This window comes from Cotesia typhae, unplaced genomic scaffold (genome assembly GCF_013202065.1).
Source record: "Cotesia typhae breed Kobodo isofemale line unplaced genomic scaffold, CoteBio_Ctyphae scaffold_13, whole genome shotgun sequence".
NCBI classification, from domain to species: domain Eukaryota; kingdom Metazoa; phylum Arthropoda; class Insecta; order Hymenoptera; family Braconidae; genus Cotesia; species Cotesia typhae.
This window is the reverse complement of record NW_027423774.1, coordinates 7,660,688-7,681,784: the sequence shown is the minus strand read 5'-3', so window position 1 is coordinate 7,681,784 and position 21,097 is coordinate 7,660,688. Positions and strand designations below refer to the sequence as shown.

General features: G+C 30.5%; 2 protein-coding genes across 4 annotated transcripts in view; both read left to right on the top strand.

Moving 5' to 3' along the window:
* LOC141535542 (very long chain fatty acid elongase 7) overlaps nucleotides 1-21,097 on the top strand; it is a 73,165-nt gene that overhangs the window by 16,624 nt on the left and 35,444 nt on the right. The gene's annotated exons all lie outside the window — the stretch shown is intronic.
* On the top strand, nucleotides 14,774-16,062 carry LOC141535418 (uncharacterized). The gene is made up of 2 exons (XM_074255339.1): nucleotides 14,774-15,072; nucleotides 15,169-16,062. The coding sequence occupies exon 2, from the start codon at nucleotides 15,385-15,387 to the stop codon at nucleotides 16,060-16,062; it is 678 nt and encodes a 225-aa protein (XP_074111440.1). The 5' UTR covers nucleotides 14,774-15,072; nucleotides 15,169-15,384.

The following is a 21,097-nucleotide window of genomic DNA, read 5'->3' as shown; positions in this document are numbered from 1 at the left end:
TTTTATGACAACTTTATGACACCAAACCGAAATTAGGATTAGATTTTAGAAAAATATTGTCGCATATTTTATGACAACGCTGGGACAGTTTTAGGATACTTTTATGATAACTTTAGGACAATTTTACAACAAATTTAGGACAATTTTATAACAACTTTATGACAATTTAGGACGCTTTAATAACAACTTTATGACAATTTTAGGATACTTTAATGACAATCTTATGACAATTTCAGGACAATTTTATGAATTATATGATACTATTATGAAAATTTTATGACAACTTTCTGACAATTTTAGGATAACTTCCATAACAATTTAAGATCAATTTTATGAATATAAGGATACTTTTATGACAATTTAATGACACTTTCATGACAACTTTAGAATAATTTTATGACCACTCTACACGGAAAAAAATACGTTGCAAAAATCCCTATGTCAGTATAGCCTGTAGGCCTATGTAAAAAAAGTATCTGTAATATTGCTATATTACATCGCCATAAGTCCTATGAGTATAGAATTATCTACTATACTGTATGGTAACAAAATCTTTGCGTCTATTAAACGGACGCATAGTAGGTTTGACGAGACAGCATTGCCGTCAGCCCCATACTATATCGCAGATCTCGCAATACTATCTACAGATTCGGTAGAATCTGGCGCCAAGTTCCGTTCAAAAATTCCGTTGTAAACGGAGCGCCAGACTACCGAATGTGTTTACCGTAAGCAGAACGATATTTTTAGGTTGTAAAATTTTATTAATTCTACAGAACTTTTTTTTCTCCAATATTACTCTATAATTATACATTATATGTTATATTATCAATATTAATTGATAATGGTCATTGAAAATAATAAATTCTATTTAAAATTAATTAAATTCTCTAGCACAAACTATAGCGACCCAGATTTTTAGATTTTGACTTTTTCTTATGGAGAAAGTGACATGCCACAGACTAAATAATTCGAGAATGTATGGTAACTCTCTACTAGATGGGAGACTACAGTTAAAAAAAAAAGTTATGAGCTTGCGTCGATGCTCACTAGGGCTCGTCAATGTTACTCTAACACAAACTGTAGTTAGAAAGTTCGAAATCGAAAATAAAAGAAATAGTAACAATCATCAATATTACAAAAGCCATGGAAATTTATTTTACGATTTTATAAAATATAAATATTATGATTGATAATTTGTCTATCAATCTAAACCAAAAGATATACTTGATGGAATTTTATTAATGCTTATTAGTTACTCTACGAGAAATAAAAGTTTAACGTGATTTTATTGTTATTTTATTTAATTGTTTGTGCACTAATTTTCTGCGGCAAAAGTACATAATTTGAATTGAAAATTTTTTCAATCACATAAAATGTTGAAATTTTTTTTTAAAATAAAATCTCTAGAATTTACTATCTATCAACTTTACATATGAATTTTTTTAAAATTAAGTATTATTTATTAACTAGAGTCAATATCTACAAGAGCTCACATTGTTTGGGTTTAGTTTCTATGTAATAGTCAGCTGATCATTGCCTAAGTAATTCTGGTCGAGTGTTTTACAGATATAGGTGGCACTGCTATACTGCGACCGAACTGCGCGGACATTCAAAACGACAATATTCTGTACATCATGCTTATATTCATTATGAGTTTGGTGAAACGTATTATTTACTAACAACATAATTATGATAATAATAATATGTAATAAAAATGATCATGCTGATAATAACAATAAAAATGAAGATAATACTGATAGTTATTATAATGATAACAATAGATTGATGTTAAAAATAATTGCATTCATAATATTGAACAATACGATTATTTTATTAAATTATTAAGGATTGTGGTATTAAATCCAAATTCACAATTTCCTAAAATACAAAAAATATAAAAAATTTTTCCTACGATTTTATAAAATATAAATATTATGATTGATAATTCAAGTCTATCAATCTCATCCAAAAGATATACGCGACTAATTTTCATGAAATTTTATCGATGCTACTAGTTTCTATACGGAAAATAAAAGTTTAATTTATTTTTATAATAATTTTATGAACATTTCATATCCGTGGGAAAAGTACAAACTTTAAATTAAGAATGTAAAAAAATTTCTTATGAATACAAAAAAATTTACAGAGTAAACTACTAACTAAACTATCCAACAACCTATGTGTATGTTGTTAAACATATTGTTCTAATTTAATTTAATTTATTAACCAGACCAAATAGATAATACGCTAAACATTGTTTGAGTTTTACTTTCTTCGGATATACCAGCTGTTCAGGGTCTCGAGAATTCTCATTAAGCAGTGTGTATATTCTATGATCTTTTGGTCATTTCCTGTAGGTGGCATTGTTATTCGATTGAGCGGGTTTCAAATAATCATAATTTTTAGATAATTCGTATTGTAATTATGCGTTTGATGCATTGTATTATTTACTAGCAACAATATCATAATAATAATAAATGATAATTTAGGAGCTGATTTTTAAAATGGTATCTTTTCATTTTTGATTAATCAAGACGTAGAACTGATTATCTCCAATTCTAAATATTTTTATCGAACTTTTTTAAATTTGCTATAAAGTGCTATCGGTTATGAAGCTACAATTTGATTTTGATTTAGGAATCTTCATAATTGATGAAGTAATAAATATTTAAGAATTCAAAAAACTGCTTTTTTAAAATATGAAAAGATTCCCTTTTGAAAATCAGCTCCTCAATTGTAATCATATCATAATAACAAATAAAAATGATAATAGTAATATTTATAATAATGGTAATATCGACAAAGCTAAAAATAATAATAGTTACAATATATTAAAAGTAATTATATCGGTAATAATAAATTGATGTTACAAATAATAGTAATATTAATATTTATTATTATTATTATTACTATAATAATTATTGTTATTATTTAATTATTGTGCATTGACGTATTTAATCTAAATTAACCAATTTTTTGATTTAAAAAAAGCGTTAAAAATTTCTTTATGTATATAAAAATTTTAAATTCCCATTGATCATCTGATTTATTGATTAAAACTGAAGATTAAACGATTCTTAGTCATATTAAGTTCTTTAATGCTACTAGTACTATAAAAAAAAAAACTAATTTTTTAATCAGGATTTGAGCTCTTTAATTAACGAACATACGACCTTTTATATAATAATATCTTTGCCGGCAATAATCCATTTATTTGTGACTTTTTAATTTTGCGCGGGAAAAATACAAACCTTAAATTAATAATGTTAAAATTTTTATATGAATACAAAATTTTTCGTATAAACTACTAAACATTCTTATCCACAGATTCGGTAGAATCTGGCGCCAAGTTCCGTTCAAAAATTCCGTTGTAAACGGAGCGCCAGACTACCGACTGTGTTTACTGTAAGCAGAATGGTATTTCGAGGTTGCAAAATTTTATTTAATTATATGGTACTCCTTTTTCCAAAATGATATATCATAAAAGTAAGTCACACTCTATTTTACTGATATTAATTAATTATAATCAATTATAACATTTAATTCACTTAAAATTATTAACTTTTATCAGCATAAACTATAGTAAGCCCAGAAATTTCGATCCTGACATTTTTTCATCGAGAAAAGTCACCGCCACAGACTAGATAAAATAAAAATGTGTAGTAATCTTACTATCGATACGCAACTACACTGAAAAAAGTTAATTCACAGCTTGCATCTACAACCGCCAGAGTGCACTGGAATTATTTCTACATAAACTGTAGATTTAACGGGATAGCTCACTGAAGTTAGAACCCCAAATTTTTTTCTTTTAATTTTTGATTATTTTTTCTATCACGTTTTCAGCTTTTCGTTTGTTCTTTATTATTCACTCTCAACATTTGATCGTTCTCCATTTATTTATTTTAAAAAGAATTTATTAATAATGTACCGTTAAGTTAGCCCCCCTGTCGCATTTTTTAATATTTTGGTAGCAATTTGGGTCATCAAGCCTCTATTTTTGATTGTTCATGTATATTTAACATTTGTTCCTACTTCACATTTTTTATTTGTTGTTTAATTAACATTTTTAATTAGCTGTATGTATGCATTCTAAATATTTGCACTGCGCATGCGTCAACTTTACGTATATAGACTTTTAGCGCGGTCTTTTGAAAATTATAGTAACAAGCACATCTCATGTGTAAAAATTAAAAAATTTACGAGTGTAATTTTTTAGGAATTACTATTTAATTAATTCAAATAATTAAAAAAATTGTTAGACGTCAGCCAATATCAATGTTATTAAGTAAATAAATAAATAACTAATAAATATTCATTTCATTCTAAATTTTTAAAAATATCGAGAGAATTGTTAATCAATGCATGTACATTTTTTTTTATTTTCATCAATTCTATTTTCATGAATACTACGAACTATTAAAAAAAAAAAAAAAAAAAAAAAAAAAAGAAATCCATAACAATTAACAAAAATTTCAATACTTTATTAAAATAAAACTTATTATAAAATTATTAAAAACTACACGTTGCCCTTTTGTCCTGTGACCTCTATAATTGAAATTACAAGAAAAATACACTTACTCTAATCACTGTGCTGGTCAATATAATTTTCAAAAGTCCGCGCTGAAAGTCTAAACGTAAAGTTGACGCATGCGCAATGCAAATATTTAGAATACAAATATTCAGCTTATTAAAAATGTTAATTAAACAAGAAATAAACAATTTGAAGTTGGAACAAAGGTTTTTTGTACTTGAACAATCATAATCAGAGGTTATTCCCATTGGATAGTGTACCATTCTATGATTTTGTGGTCGTTGCCGATAGGTTGCATTGTTATCCAATCAAGTGGATTTCAAATAATTGTAATCTTTAGGTGAAAAGTCTTACAATTATGCGCATGGTATATTGTGTCATTTACTTACTATAATGTCATAATAACAATAACACTAATAATAAAAATTATGAGACTGAAATTAATTATATCGGTAATACCAAATTGAGGTTAAAAATATCATTATCATTATTATTACTGAATGAATTATTGTTATTATTAAATTAATGTGTATTAGAGTATTAAATCCAAACCAACAACTTTTTTAATTCAAAAAACTGTTAAAGTTTTTACTGTATATAAATAAAAATGTAAAATCCCTATTAATAAGATAGTTAATCGCTTTTAACCGCGGAGTTTACGCGGATCAGTCACGTTAAGTTTTTTAATGCTACTCGCTACTATGAGAGAAACAGAATTTCAATTTTTTTATTAAGATTTGATTATCAAAATTAACGAATAAACAACCTATCATATTAGAATAGCTTTGCCTGCATTAATTTATTAATTTATGAATTTTCAATTTTGCGCGGGAAAAATTTAATTTTGAAATTAAGAATGTTAAAATACTTTATAAATACAAAATTTCTAGAACAAACTATCAAACAACTTCATATGTGGATGGTTTTCAAACCTATTCTTTCTATTGAATTTCATTTATTAAGATTTTACACGGATCAGTCACGTTAAGTTTTTTAATGCTACTAGCTACTATGAGAGAAACAGAATTTTAATTTTTTTGTTAGGATTTGATTTTCAAAATTAACGAACAAATAACCTTTTATATGATAATAGCTTTACCTGCATTAATTAATTTATTTACATATTTCTAATTTTGAGCGGGAAAAGTTTATTTTTAAAATTAAGAATGTATTAAGAGGCGAGCAAAAAATTACACTTAACAAAAAGATATGAAATCCGAACAAAAACAGTTTCACTGTTAAAAATTGCGCCAAGTCCACGTTCATAAAACTCATCTCAATAATATCTGCACTTTACAAAAAAAATAAGACTCGTTACAATAATTTTCATTCTATACAAAAAAAAAGTTAAATACAAACAAATATCAAGAAACCGTCATAATGTTGAAAAAATTGAAAAAAATTTGTTGAAAATTTAAAAATTAAGAAAAAATTTTTTTATCGTACTTAGCGCGCGTCATTGAGTACCCCAAATTTTTTCGAACGAATTTCAACCCGAAAAAAAACGATTTCGCTTGAGTTTATGTAATGTAAATATGTATAATTATATAATATATGATTTCATACATTGTTATGTTTATAGATTCACATCATTGAAGTATACTCAACGAATTAAAAACACTGCTTACTGGATTAATATCAGTTTCAGTGAAAAAATCCGTTTCCAAAATTTTTTTCAGATTTTTAGTGAAAATAACTGTCACTATGGTAGTCTGGTGAAGATATCTGAAATAACACAAAATTTTTTAATTCAATTTTTTTCAGTTCCGTCATTTAGCTTTCATGAAGAAACTTGATCGTGCTTCGTTTAATTGTAATTAACACATTTTGATTGGCAATCACACCGCAATTTCTCAATTTAGTCGGCCATATGTTTTATTTTTTAGTCAACTCAATTTTCGCAGTGATTCCATTACAGAGTCAACGTATGCAGGCGTATTCACTTGTAAGCAAATTGCATAACCGAACAGGAGAGGGCGTTTTATTGAAATCATAAACGATGTGCGGAGAATTTAAAAATTTCAAATAAAATACGTATCCCATGTTGATTTTACCTAACTTTTGTTAAACGTATCATAAAATAATATTTCATTAATTACATTTATGCATTTTATAGGTTGACTTACTTATAAATGTTGAAACATTAAAAGGATGTTCATGTATCCTGAAAAAATTTGGGGTACTCAATGACGCGCGCCAAGTACGATAAAAAAATTTTTTCTTAATTTTTAAATTTTCAACAAATTTTTTTCAATTTTTTCAACATTATGACGGTTTTTTGGTATTTTTTTGTATTTAACTTTTTTTTGTATAGAATGAAAATTATTGTAACGAGTCTTATTTTTTTTGTAAAGTGCAAATGTTATTAAGATGAGTTTTATGAACGTGGACTTGGCGCAATTTTTAACAGTGAAACTGTTTTTGTTCAGATTAGTTTTTCCCGCGATACTATTTGGCATGACAATCAATAACTCTATCGAATTATGGTCAATATTCCATGGGTACAACTACTATAGCAACATAAAAATTCATAAATTAATAAAAATAAAATAAACGTGTGTTTTCAAGTGCTACAAGCATAAATATAACGCGATTAATGTTCAGAATTTTTTATAATAATAAATTAAAAACTAGTGATGATTCTGTTTTTTGTCAAAAATTAAATACAAAATAAATTTTTTAAATTCTGGGTTAAATACTTGAGATACAAAAAAATGATACGAGAATCTTTTTTGTAGGAAATTTCATTTTCTACATCTTTATTTATAGACTATATCTATAAATTAGCTCTAACTTCGACTATAATTTTCTTGAACAATTTCGGTATCGGGATTCGTTTGAATTCGGGAGACATCATAGGCGACAAGTTGCGGTGGACGCGCAGAATGTTATAGCGCAGAACGAGGCCGTATAGGAAAAGCCGAATTTGCTCGTGCGATGGCCAGCATCACCAGTTGCTCTGAGGCCCTTGTATCAGTAGTAACTTTCACGTAATCGCTCTCACATATTACGCATTATACAATATAATTGAGACCTTCTCAAAAATCACATCGTTCATCCGATCATATCCGAAGCATCGAGTGTAATCTATTTAAAATTCCTATCCATCTACACTAATAATAAAAATCAAATTTTGAAAAACTGAAACACGAAATCTCGGCGATTTGACGAGGTTTTAACAAAACAAATTATTATGCATTAATTTTTTTTAAGACCATATCAATTTTGACGATACGTACACAATTGTGAACAAATAATAAATTTTCAATTGCACACATCATAAGCGAAGCGGAAAATGTTTGAAAAAATTATTCCGTGGACATCCGGCTGACAAATGTACGTATGGAAACCGGCGTGGTGAAGGTGACTGCCAAAAAACTTAACTGATCAAGTCCATTTATTTCTTATACGTTTCAGTATGATTTAAAACTAAGTTCTTTCGAAGATCACGGTCTAATTCAATGTAGTTTATTTATAATTAGAAATAAATTAAAAATCCACTAACCGTTTGTATATCTACATCTAAGCAAATAAGGTTCTTTTAAAATACATGCGCAGTACCTTTTGTTTTTCCTACGCGGACAATGGCACAAAAGATTTAAAATCATTATATCTGTATTTTAATTAATTTCATTATGGAAAATGAGATTATAAGGCGCGCACTTGTGGATTTTCCAAACTTTTGCACGACTCATGGTGCGAAGCATCACAAAGTGCTTTACGATCGAAAAATTCGTTTTGCCTCGATTTCGCAACTATTTATTTAATTTCACGATTGATCATCTACGTAATCTACTTAATGTGCGCAACATTCAGTAGATAATTTAATGGAGATTAATTCTGTCACTGGTAAAAATCAATTTTAGATAATAAAACCAGAAAAAAAATATCAATATTCGATCAGTTTTTTTTGTTAGCTTGGCATTCCCTTTGCGGTGATCGGGATCTTCCATTGGAAAGGGTCATCTTAATTAATGTTGTTTAAATATTATTAGTGAAAAACTAAAATCAATGAAAAAAAAATTATGTAAACTGTGAACTCTGAGGGCCATCCCTGCAACTTCCCCTTTAAATCCGTACCTAGGCGCTTGAAATTTTATTGATGATGTTTTTGAGGTTTTCAAGCTCAAAAATACAATTGATGTATTATTTTGAGCTCTCCGAGATCAAAAGAAAACATGTATTTTTGTCCTTTTCTAACTCATGAGGACTTCTGAAAAGATCTCAAAGATCAGGCCTGAAATTGGACATGATCATGCCTGTTCATGTCTGAAGGGTTAAATACGCTCAAGTCTGAATAGGCCTGTTCATGTTTGAAGCATTAAATATGCTCAGGCTAGTTCATGCCTGTCCATGCCTGCCTATGACTAGAAAAGTTAATCAAATTTATCCTACGGTAGGTTTTTAATGATAATCAAAATACTCTTAGTAATTGAATAATAAAATATACCGTTTATTGATAATTTACTAATTCATTAATGGAAATTAATGTACATACACTGAACATATTCAGAAATTTTTTCTGAGCATATTTGGTCCTTAGCATGAATACGTATGGACAGGTATGATGATTTTTTTCCGGATAGATCTGATCAAACTTGCATAGTCAGAGATGTGATAAAAATTTTTTCGTTGACAAAATAGTATATTACGCGCCAAGGGAGGAAATTAGAATATTTCAACCCGCTTTCGAGCCGAAGGCGAGGGTGACAAAAGCGTGGGTTGAGATGTCCTACTTTCCTCCCGTGGCGCGTATAATATTTTTTATTGTTCCAGGACCGAAAGTTTGATAGTAATTTGAGAAACTATAAAGTATGAGGAAGGGTGGGGCATGGCAGCCCACATGGGGCACAACGGCCCTCCTCAAAAATTGGGTAAAATTTTTTTTTTTTAATTTTTCGTCAAATTATGACCTCTATGATGTTTTTATGATATTTTGGGCCAATTTTCCCAACTATATTAACAACATTACATATGTTGAAACCCTTATAACATAGTAGGTGATAAAGTTTATAATATATTCAAATAACAGAAACTTAATTAACCTCATAATGTAATAACTTAATTAATCATTTCGATTTTCTTTATCGCTTTTATGGCAATGAAGATTAATTTCAAAATTGTAGTTTTAAAACTTTATCTGAGTATGATCTGAAACAGACTTAAAAATATTTTGATTATTTCTTTGTTAGCAAACTCTTCGTTTACGTTTTAAATCTGACGGCTTAGTAGGTTCTCAATTCAATCTTTTAGGTCCAGACATCAATGTTGATTTTAAAGTAGGTTTTACATTTGGATAATCCATTGCAAATTCAAGATCAATATCAGACATTGAATCTTGGATTTCTGAAACAGACTTGGAAGTCTTCGCTGTTGTAAAAGTTGGCACTGTTACTTTTGTCGTTGTTATTGTTCGAGTGAATACTCGTGTTGAAAAATCTGATTTTGAAGTTTTTGTAATAGTAGATGTTACTGTGTGAGTTGTTGTTGGAGGAGAGCAGGTTGAATTAGAAGAAATATTCATGTTAGATATTAATGTGTAAGTTGATGTCGGTAAAGAACGATCTGCACTAATTATTTGATTGAAAATTTTTCGCTTGTTTACCAAGGAATTTTCTACATATCCGGTAGCAACGGCGTCCGATTTCCAACCTCCGTGCTATTTGATAGTAAGTAGAGAAGCTCCGGAATCGGCCAACAGCATTGTAGATGTACGACGAAGATAGTGGCTAGTGTATTTCTTAGCATCTGGTAGTCTTAATAAGAGAACTATGGTTTTAGGAGCTTGAGCAATCAAGTTTTTCTCCATGACTTGACGTTTGCATGCACCGCGATGATATTGTAAGAAAAATCTGTCTATTCTTGTCTTTAGGTCTGAGAGTCTGGGATTGACGAATTTTCTCGCGAAATTCAGGGCCAATCATAAACGTCTGAGGATATGTACTCTTCGTTTTAAGGACAGTTACCATCAGCTGGGTGCCCGTATCTTCGACGTCTTGTACTGCTAAGTCACAAATTTCTTGACCTCTCATTGCTCCAGATACTCCGAAAATTGCAATAACCTGAAATAGAATTTCAATAAAAACTTGTAATTATAGTAATTTTACGTGAAGATATAAATAGTTATATAATATTTACCTTCGTGGTTAAATGAATATAATTAGGAGCTTCATTAATAAACTTTTTAAATTGACTCCATGAAAGTACTTTGGATTTCTGGAAAAATTTTTAATTGTAGTTTTTAATTTGGCGTACTTATTGATGTCAATGTTGTGGTTCATGCTGATCATTGTATTTAACATAGACTAGCAACTCCAGATTGTATTAGATGTTTCCATCAAGTCCGTAAAATATACTAACAAAACATTTCCATTGAGTGCATCTCCTGCGTTAGCATTTTTCCAACTCATGAAATTATTGTAGCAAGTACGGTATCTTTGAACTGATTCTGAAGGTGATAGATTGTTTGTAATTTCTCGAGCTTCTGCTTCTATATCACATCGCATTTTCAGCGTTTCAGCATTATCTGAATCGTCAGATGAATCAGATGAACACATTTTTGTTCTTAAACTATCATCACTTATATTATTTACTTTTGAATTTACAATGAATTTACAATGGATGATCCAAATGTAGAACCTACTTCAAAATCAACATCGATGTCTGGTCCGAAAAGATTGAATGAAGAACCTACTCAGCCGTCAGATTCAAAACGCAAACGAAGAGTTTGCTTACAAAGAAACGATCTTCAGAATATTTTTAAGTCTGTTCCAGATCATGCTCAGATAAAGTTTAAAAACTATAATTTTGAAATTAATCTTCATTGCCATGAAAGCGATAAGGAAAATCATAATGATTAATTAAGTTATTACATTATGAGATTAATTAAGTTTCTGTTATTTGAATATATTATAAACTTTATCACCTACTATGTTATAATGGTTTCAACATATGTAATGTTGTTAATATAGTTGAGAAAATTGGCCCAAAACATCATAAAAACATCATAGAGGTCATAATTTGACGAAAAATTAAAAAAAAAAAATTTACCTAATTTTTGAGGTGGGCCGTTGTGCCCCATGTGGGCCGCCATTCCCCACCCTTCCCTATACTTTTACAGTTTCTCAAATTACTATCAAACTTTCGGTCCTGGAACAATAAAAAATAGTATACGCGCCACGGGAGGAAAGTAGGACATCTCAACCCGCACTTTTGTCACCCTCTCCTTCGGCTCGAAAACGGGTTGAAATGTCCAACTTTCCCACCTTGGTGCATACTACACCATTTCGTCAAAGAAATAGTATTTTACACATCTAGGGCAGTAAAATCAGAAATGTCTCAGATCATATGTAATTGTTGTCCGAGGCGAAGCCGAGGTCAATAAACATGTGATCTGAGGCTTTCTCATTTACTGCCCTAGATGTGTAAAATACTATTATCACATCTCTGACTATGCAAGTCTGATTAGATCCTACCGGAAAAAAATCATCAGACCTGACCATGCCTGTTCATGTATGATCAGGCCTAAAATTCGACATGGTCATGCCTGTTCATGTCTGAAGTATTAAATACGCTCAGGCCTGATTATACCTGTTCATGTTTGAAGCGTTAAATACGCTCAGGCCCAATCATACCTGGCCATACCTATTCAGCTTGTGTACACGATGCACCTAAAATTCTTAACGGATTGAGATGAGACTTGGTACACATATTTTTTGGATAACAGCCTTGATTGAGTTCGAAGATGAGCAAAACCCGTCGAAGATAAGCAAAATCAGTTTAGAAATAGTAGCTCTTCAAATTATCAAAATAGTAAAAATCACATTGTCGGTGACTTCATTGATTTATAACTTTTGATTTAAAAGGGTTAGCTAATTTTTGATGAATCCACGTAGAAGCTCATGAAATTACCTATAATTTGACTATATACTATTGATATTTTGATCATTTTTAGTTATTTTATCAAAGTTATGAGTTCAATTAAACCATTTTCTGGCAATGTCGAATAGTACAACCGACTTATGAATGTTATTCTATCGAAAATTTTCAACAAATTAGTTCGAAATTGTCTTTTATTTTAAGGGGTTATATCCACTTGCGAGGCAGAAAAAACGCGTTTTTTTGTGAATTTTTTCCAAAGAGGCATTTTATTTTATACATTAATGGAGAAAATGTACTTAAACAGAATTTAATGTACTTTAACAATCAGCGGTTTATTTAAAAAAATATTGGATCCCCTAGCTCCTATAGATGATCCTGTAGATGATCTGCGGAGAGACCTCCAAAAAAAAGTGCTTGGCGGTGAACAAGATATCTCTGGTCCAAATTATCTGAAAACCAAAAACCAAAAATATTTAGTTTTGTAATAAATAAGTACAGGTAATGATCGAAGGTCTAGTCAAAATTTTGATTTTTGACAAAATGGCGGCCGTTCAAAAAAAAACTTCAGTTTTTCATGAAAGTTTTTCACTTCAAAGTGGCTTAAAAAATCGAAATTATTGTCCAAAACCTTTCCTTCGATCATTACCTGAAAAATATATCTGAGTAAGTCGTGTGAAAATTTCAAACCGATCGGTTTAGCGGTTTCGGAGAAATTTTGTTCACCGACTCTGAAAACACGGTTTTGAGATAAACCCGTTTAAAGTTTCGGGAACGATTTACACTAAATTAAAAATTTTTTTTTCAACTTACATCGTGTCATTTATTCCAGCACCATAAGAGGAACCCTCTGCTTCGTCGTTTGCCTCCAAAATATTTAGTTGTTGTTGTCTACGAGCCATTCTCCCCTCGCGCGTCGACCCTTGCGCTCTTGCGTCCGAAATTGAGATGCGCTCTGCGTCCTCTTTACTCACGTAGGAATGAGTATTGGGTCCAAGTGATAATCCCATAGCACTCATATAATAAAGAAGAGATGTTTTACCTTCATTAAAGACCCCGGCTGCAATGTTTGCAGCTATTTCCACAATTTTAGAGTCAGCTGGAATAATTTTTGGAGTTATTTTCCATATCGGCTGATTATAACTTTCATTATTGTTCTGGGTAAAACCACCAACGCATCGTTCCAATAATTTTTTGTTACTTAGATCTTCGTAAATTGGAAAAATAGCTGTTGCAACATCAGGTGGTAAGGCCTCATAATCATGTTTATAGCTGGGCAAAGTTCCCAAGGCTCGCGCTTTTTGCCACGAACACCACGAGTTTTCTCCTATAGGACAATTATCATGCTGAGAAATACATAAACTGAGCACAAACACAACTTGTCCACGTGAAAGATCACTTCTAACTGATGAGTTCACATATTTTTAACCTAAAATTCCTCAACATAGGTTTCAGGTATAAACTAGATCTTTTGTATTATTATATTAGGGTCCCAAACACAATATAAGGGGGATAGCCACTGTAAAATTTCGGAAAAAAAATTTTTTTTTTTTTTTCATTAAACTGAAGTTTATATATTCAAAATTATGTATTTCAAATTTTATAGAAAAATTCCGAATAGTTTTCGAGTTATAGTCATTTTTATAAGAGCGCGTCGATTGACCGTTTTACGCGCGGCGCTTCGACGAAAACGTCGCCTGCTCGCTCCGTCTTTGATTCGTACGGGTTGGCGATTGTTTTCCCTCACGATTGTCAACCGTTACAATTATTTGACTTTTAACGTATATTTTTTCTTATTGTTGAGATACTGTACCTCATAGTTTAGTTGTTTTGTATGAATACACACTCGTTCTTTAATTTATTGAGTTTCTTAGTGTACTCGTTATTGTTTACTTACTTATTTTTTTAAATCTTCTGATCTTTTTTTTTTGTTTATTTAACAAAAAAATTTGTTAAATAATGGATCGTAAGCAAAGTAAAGTTATTAAAAACGAAAGAAAACTGCCAAACGACAGGAAAAATTTAATCGACCGCTCAACAGATATGAAACTGAAAAAATACTGGCTCTCAACGACGTGATAGTGTTTCCAAGAGGAAATTATCACAAAAATCTGATTGTACAATTGATTCGAGTATTAGCTACAAAATTATAAATTTTTTTCGATATTTAATTTACTAAGTGGCTGTGTATCGTGTAAAAAGTGTGGTGGTGATGTAAACTTTACTGAGACAAGTATTCGAGGATTAGGTTTTAAACTAGTTGTGAATTGCAAAAATGTGATCCAGTTTTGATAAATTCATGTCCACTCATCAAGAATGCGTATGAAATTAATCGCCGTTTCATCTTTGCAATGCGGATAATTGGTATTGGGTTATCTGGAGCTGAAAGATTTTGTGCTTTCATGGATTTACCACGACCAATGTTCCATAGCTTTTACGATCGTCTGGTCACACAAATCAGAAATGCAGCTAGAAACTGTTGTGATTTAGTGTTGAAAAAAGCTGCTAAAGAAGAAATCCAAGAAACCTGCAAGCATTTAAAATCCAATGACATTCCTGGAATTTCTGTCTCCGGTGACGGTAGTTGGAAGAAAAGAGGGTTTAAATCTTCATTTGGTATATCTTCTCTAATTGGTTACTTCACTGGCAAAATCGTAGATGTAAGTATGAAATCCAGTTATTGTAAGATGTGTGCGCTAATGAGCTCAAAAAAGGAACAGCTGAATACGATCAATTTATGCAAGACCATGCTCTAGACTGTCCAATAAACCATGAAAATTCTTCTGGACAAATGGAGGTAGATGGAATAAAAGAGATGTTTATGCGATCAGAGTTATTACATAACGTTAAGTATGTAAACTATATAGGTGATGGTGACACTAAAACGTATAAAAATATTTGTGATGCTAAACCGTATGGGGACATGGTGAAGATAAAAAAAAAAGGAATGTATTAATCACGTGCAAAAACGAATGGGCAGTCGACTAAGGGCTTTGAAGAAGCAACGAACTAACAAGAAGACAAAAACAGGAAAAGAAGAAAATACACAGAAAAGTTTAGGTGGGAAAGGTCGATTAACGGACAAAGCAATTAATGAATTTACAAAGTATTATGGTTTAGCAATCAGACGTCATTCTAATGATGTTGATGAGATGTATAATGCTATTTGGCAAACATTTTATCACAAGTTTTCATCACCCGAAGATCCGCAGCATTTTCTTTGTCCTGAAGGTGCAAATTCGTGGTGTCAATTTCAAAAAGCTGTGGCAACAAATACTTTGGACTCATTAGTTGAAAAACCACCACTTCCTGCAGATATTGCGGAAGCTTTAATACCGATTTATGAAGATCTATCGAATCCAGAGTTATTGGAACGATGTGTCGGTGGGTTTACACAAAATAATAATGAAAGCTTCAATGCATTAGTGTGGCAGCTCGCCCCAAAAACAAATTCTTCTTATTCCCTTATTGTTGAAATAGCTTTATATATTTCAACAATTACATTCAATGATGGGGCTCTAGCAACTCTGAAGATATTAGAGAATCTCGATGTTAAAGTAGGACCAACACTCTACTCATACTGCGCTGAGCGCGACGCTACTCGGGTTAAAGCTGCTGAAAGCCGCATGGAAACGGCCAGTAAAAAATAAAAAAGTCAAGGTCAATACTAAAGATAAGGAGGAAGAACCCTCATATGGCCCAGGACTTGATAGTTTGATGTGAGTATGAATATTTTGTGAAAGACTAGATTTTAAAGTTGCGAGAATCTTCTTAAAACTTTACTCGCGTTTTTCTCAAAACGACTTTTTCAAACTTTCCGGTACTGTAACTTTCGTAAATATGAACCGATTCTCAATTTTTTTGTTTCCCCGTATTCGTCTACTTAGTGGCTATTGTCGCACGTAGGGGATTTTGAAAATTTTAATTTTTAAGATTTTTTAAGGCTGTTTGAGTCCAAAAAATGAGGAAAAAAGACGAAAAAATTTTCAATATGGCGCCATTTTTTCTCAAATCAAAATTTTCAAAATCCCCTACGTGCGACGATAGCGACATTCCTATAGATTAAAATGCCGTTTGGTTTTTTTGTTTCAGATAATCCGTTTTTGAGTTACAGTACCGGCAATGGAGGGGGAAATTTTTTTGGTGCTCTACAAAAATGTTTATAACTTTGTGATAACAAAATATTTTTGAATAAAAATTTAGGAGAATTATCCTCAACATATACTTTATAAAACAAAAAAAACCCGATCCCCAAATTCCTTTATTATCCTAGTAAAAAAAATTCCCGAAAATTGCCTATTTTTTCCAGCGTCACAGTGGCTATCCCCCATAAGTCGAGAACCAAAGGATAGAAGCTACCAGAAACAGCTGCTACTCCGGCTCGTGCTCCGCCTACTTTCGAACGCTCGGAGACGTTCTTACTAATACGCTCATATCTCCGAAACTAATTGTCGGATCGATTTGAAATTTTCAGAGAATATTCTTGAATATATGTACATTCAAAAAATGAAAAAAAAATCGATTTTTTGAAAATCACAAGTGGATATAACCCCTTAAAAAAATGTTGAATTCTGTATATTTTATGGAAATAATTTTCCAAATGTTAAAGATAGATAAAATCTATTAAATGTATCACAAACTTCATTCAATTATCTCCGATCTAAGCTATTATTCATCTAGTTTTTATGATTTTTCTAATTAATTTGAAAATTTGAAAAATTTTTCAACGAACGTATTTCGGTTCATTTTCTTTGAATAATTCTTAAGCCATAAAAGTTAGCTACTACTTTCATGTTACTTACCACACATTTATAGCTTTTCTTTTTTTTTTTCTTCATATCACCTAATCTAAATATAGCGACGCTGTTCCGTTGTTATTTCCTCATTCATTTATTTTGTGTTGAAGAAACTACACGTTTGAGCATAATTGTGTAATTTTACTTAATTTATTGATTTTATTTTAATTTTGGGTTATTATGGGGCATAAGAATAAACATTCGAGGAGTCGTGATATATCTAGTGAAGAAAGGTATACGAAAAGGTTGAAGAAGGTCGAAGAAAGAGTGGATGATATCCTTGCGAGTATTTCATCGCTTCGAGACTTATTTTCATCAAAGGGAGTAAATAAAGAGTCTATAGATCCTATCCAAAGTCCTGGAGGTAATTTCTATTTTGTCGATATTGATTAAGTCCGGGAGGCTTTAATCATTAATTAAGCATGAGATACATAATTATATGACAAGCCCGAGAAGCATAAATTAAAGAATTATTTATTTATTTCTCTCTCTTTCAAAGTTTTTTGTCTAAGTGACAGTCATTCAAATTTTATTGTTTTACCCGAAAGGTATAAAAAATTTGTTTTTGTGCGAAATATTTTGATCTTACCTGAGAGGTTTATTATAAACATGAGAGAAAATATAAAAAAAAATGCCATTAGGCCTCACCGGAAATGGAAGGTAGATTTCATGTTATATGAGATTCTCTTTGTTTCTGTTATTTAATTTATTAAATAACAGAATTTTATGTAAACTTTTGAATAAATCAACCGATTATCACGCAGTTGATAACAATCAATGCAGTTTTTTGAATTCTATGATGAATTTCAAACCATGAATTGATCAGATAAAAAATTTCGGATTTTGTTTGAAAAAAACGCATTTTTCGATTTTTATCGTCAACGATATCTCACAAACGCATCAAGCGATTTTGTCCGGCCCGGAGGCGATCGACGTAGTTTTCTAATGTTAAGAGCTGATTAGTTTGTGCAATCAGTCGGTAAAGCTGTTTAAAAGTCATTTTAAGAAAACCACATTTGAAAAAAAGTTTTCATTATGTAAAAATTTTTGAATGGCCTATAAAATTAATAAGAATTTTCATAAAGTATAAGTGTCATAAGTCAAATTGAAGGTAATATAATCAGCTTCACCATGAAGTTTCCAGAAATGAGCTTTTTTCTATCAGTAAAAAGTTATTCACATTTAAAGTTACAAAACTTGAAATTTACAAAATTTTGGAAATTTTAAATGGCCGCCATTTCTAAATTAATCAACCGTTTCTGCTCATCTTCGAACTCGACCACGTTAATTTCTCAAGGAATATGTGTACCAAGTTTCATCAAGATCGGTTGGAAACTTTTCGAGATATCCTGATGACAAGGCTGGTTATATTACATATATATATTAGGGTGGGTCAAAAAAATCGAATAATTTATTTTTGATTTTATACTCTGAAAAATAGGTTCGTAGACACCTAAAAAGAATTCTCTCCAAGTATAAGCTCTTAATTATAACGGGAAGGTCCTCCGCTTTCCGGGTTTCTATTTTTTTCGAATAATCAGATAAAAAAATTTATATCTCGCTTCCAACTGCTTGGAAAAATATTCCGTGGCATAGATTTTGTGAGAAATTGAATGCTTTACAAAAAAGGTCTCTTATGACTTTTTCAAAAACTCAACCGATTAAAAGATATTCATAGTTGAAGTTTGGCTATTTTAAGGAAAATATTCGTTTTTATTATGAATTTTATAAGTCGATGAAAAAAAATTATTTCGGATTGCGGAACTCATGATTTTGTAGGAAATTTACTGCTCTACAAAAATAGTCTCTTATGATTTTTTGATTAAGTGAAGCCGTTACGAGATATTCATCGTCAAACATTAACGAATATCAATATTTCCAGTTTTTGATCAATAATTCGATAAATTTTAATTTAAACTATGAGTTTCAGGAAAATTTACATAAATTTGAGTTTCGATCGATAAAGAAATGTTATAATAAGTTAGATAAAGAATTATTGGAATTATCATTGATTTTCCTTGGAGAAATGCCTCAAGAAAAGATTTCTTTCAAACGTCCTGGTGCTGTTCATCATGCTAGATGGATGGCTAAGGCCATTTATAGTTTGAAAATGTATCTATTCAGAGATGAATTCAAACTCTCTCAGAAAGAATTGCATGGTCTTCGTCATTTCTGTATTTTTATAGTCACATTGTATTTAAAAGCTTGGTTTTCATCAACTTCTGCAACAACTGCTGCTTATCATGACTTGCAGTTTATGAAAAATTTATTGGAGTACAAACATATCAATCCTTTGATTTCTTCAGCTACGTGTGAAAAAATGATTTCGCACTTATGGTATTTGAGCGATGAACTTGCCATTTTATCACTGTTTGACGATGGCGTTCCATTAGAAGTAAAAAAAGTATTGTTGAAGCTGTTAATACTCGTGAAGGTACAGATTCTAAAGCTAAAAGATTTGTAATTGCTAAAAAGATTTGAATTCATTGGCGCAGAGAACTCTGAGTGACTTTGTGTCTAAAAAGTCATTAAATCTTTTCAAAATCTTCGATCTACCGTATGACTTTCTTGATGTCGATGTTGAATTATGGCCTACTAATGAGAGTTATCTCGAAAATAAAGAATACTTTCAACAACTAAAAGTTGTCAATGATTCAGCAGAGCGAGCTGTTGCATTAGTCAGTGAATATAATCAATGCTTGACAAAAATGAAGAACAATTCCAGTACTTATTGCAAGTTGTCAAAGAACATCAAAAACATTCCCAAATTGTAATAAAAGAAATTATTTATAGTAATAGCGTACTGTTATGTTAAAAATATAGACAATTATATTGCAATTGATAATTCAATAAAAAATTTATCTATAAAAAAGTTAAATTTATGTAAATTTTCCTGAAACTCATAGTTTAAATTAAAATTTATCGAATTATTGATCAAAAACTGGAAATATTGATATTCGTTAATGTTTGACGATGAATATCTCGTAACGGCTTCACTTAATCAAAAATCATAAGAGACCATTTTTGTAGAGCAGTAAATTTCCTACAAAATCATGAGTTCCGCAATCTGAAATAATTTTTTTCATCGACTTATAAAATTCATAATAAAAACGAATATTTTCCTTAAAATAGCCAAACTTCAACTATGAATATCTTTTAATCGGTTGAGTTTTTGAAAAAGTCATAAGAGACCTTTTTTGTAAAGCATTCAATTTCTCACAAAATCTATGCCACGGAATATTTTTCCAAGCAGTTGGAAGCGAGATATAAATTTTTTTATCTGATTATTCGAAAAAATTAGAAACCCGCAAAGCGGAGGACCTTCCCGTTATAATTAAGAGCTTATACTTGGAGAGAATTCTTTTTAGGTGTCTACGAACCTATTTTTCAGAGTATAAAGTCAAAAATAAATTATTCGATTTTTTTGACCCACCCTAATCCTCATTGGTTCATATGAAATAAGTGAGAGGAAAGAAGGAAAAGGAGAAAGAATTTAAATCAAAATGGCTGTCAGAGCGGGAAAAATTTAAAATTAAAAAATAATTTTTTTATTTATTAATTAAAATTTATTATTCTCATAATTTATAAAATTCGCTATGTGAACTAACAAATAATTGGCAATAAAAAAACATTTGAAAAAAATGTTTTCTTTATTTTATTTTTTTTTGTCTTTTGTAGTTTTTCTTTTCGATTTTGATTTTTACTTTTTTTTTTTGGAGTTTTTTAAAGGAGTTGGAAGATGGGGGGTAAGATTTCACATCACATTTACATTCATTCATCTTAATTAAGTTTAACGCTTGCCTTATAAATAATTTTATAAAAACTTCTATCGCTCTAACCGAGATTCGAACAGTAGACCTAACGCACGCGAGACTATAACCTAACCGCA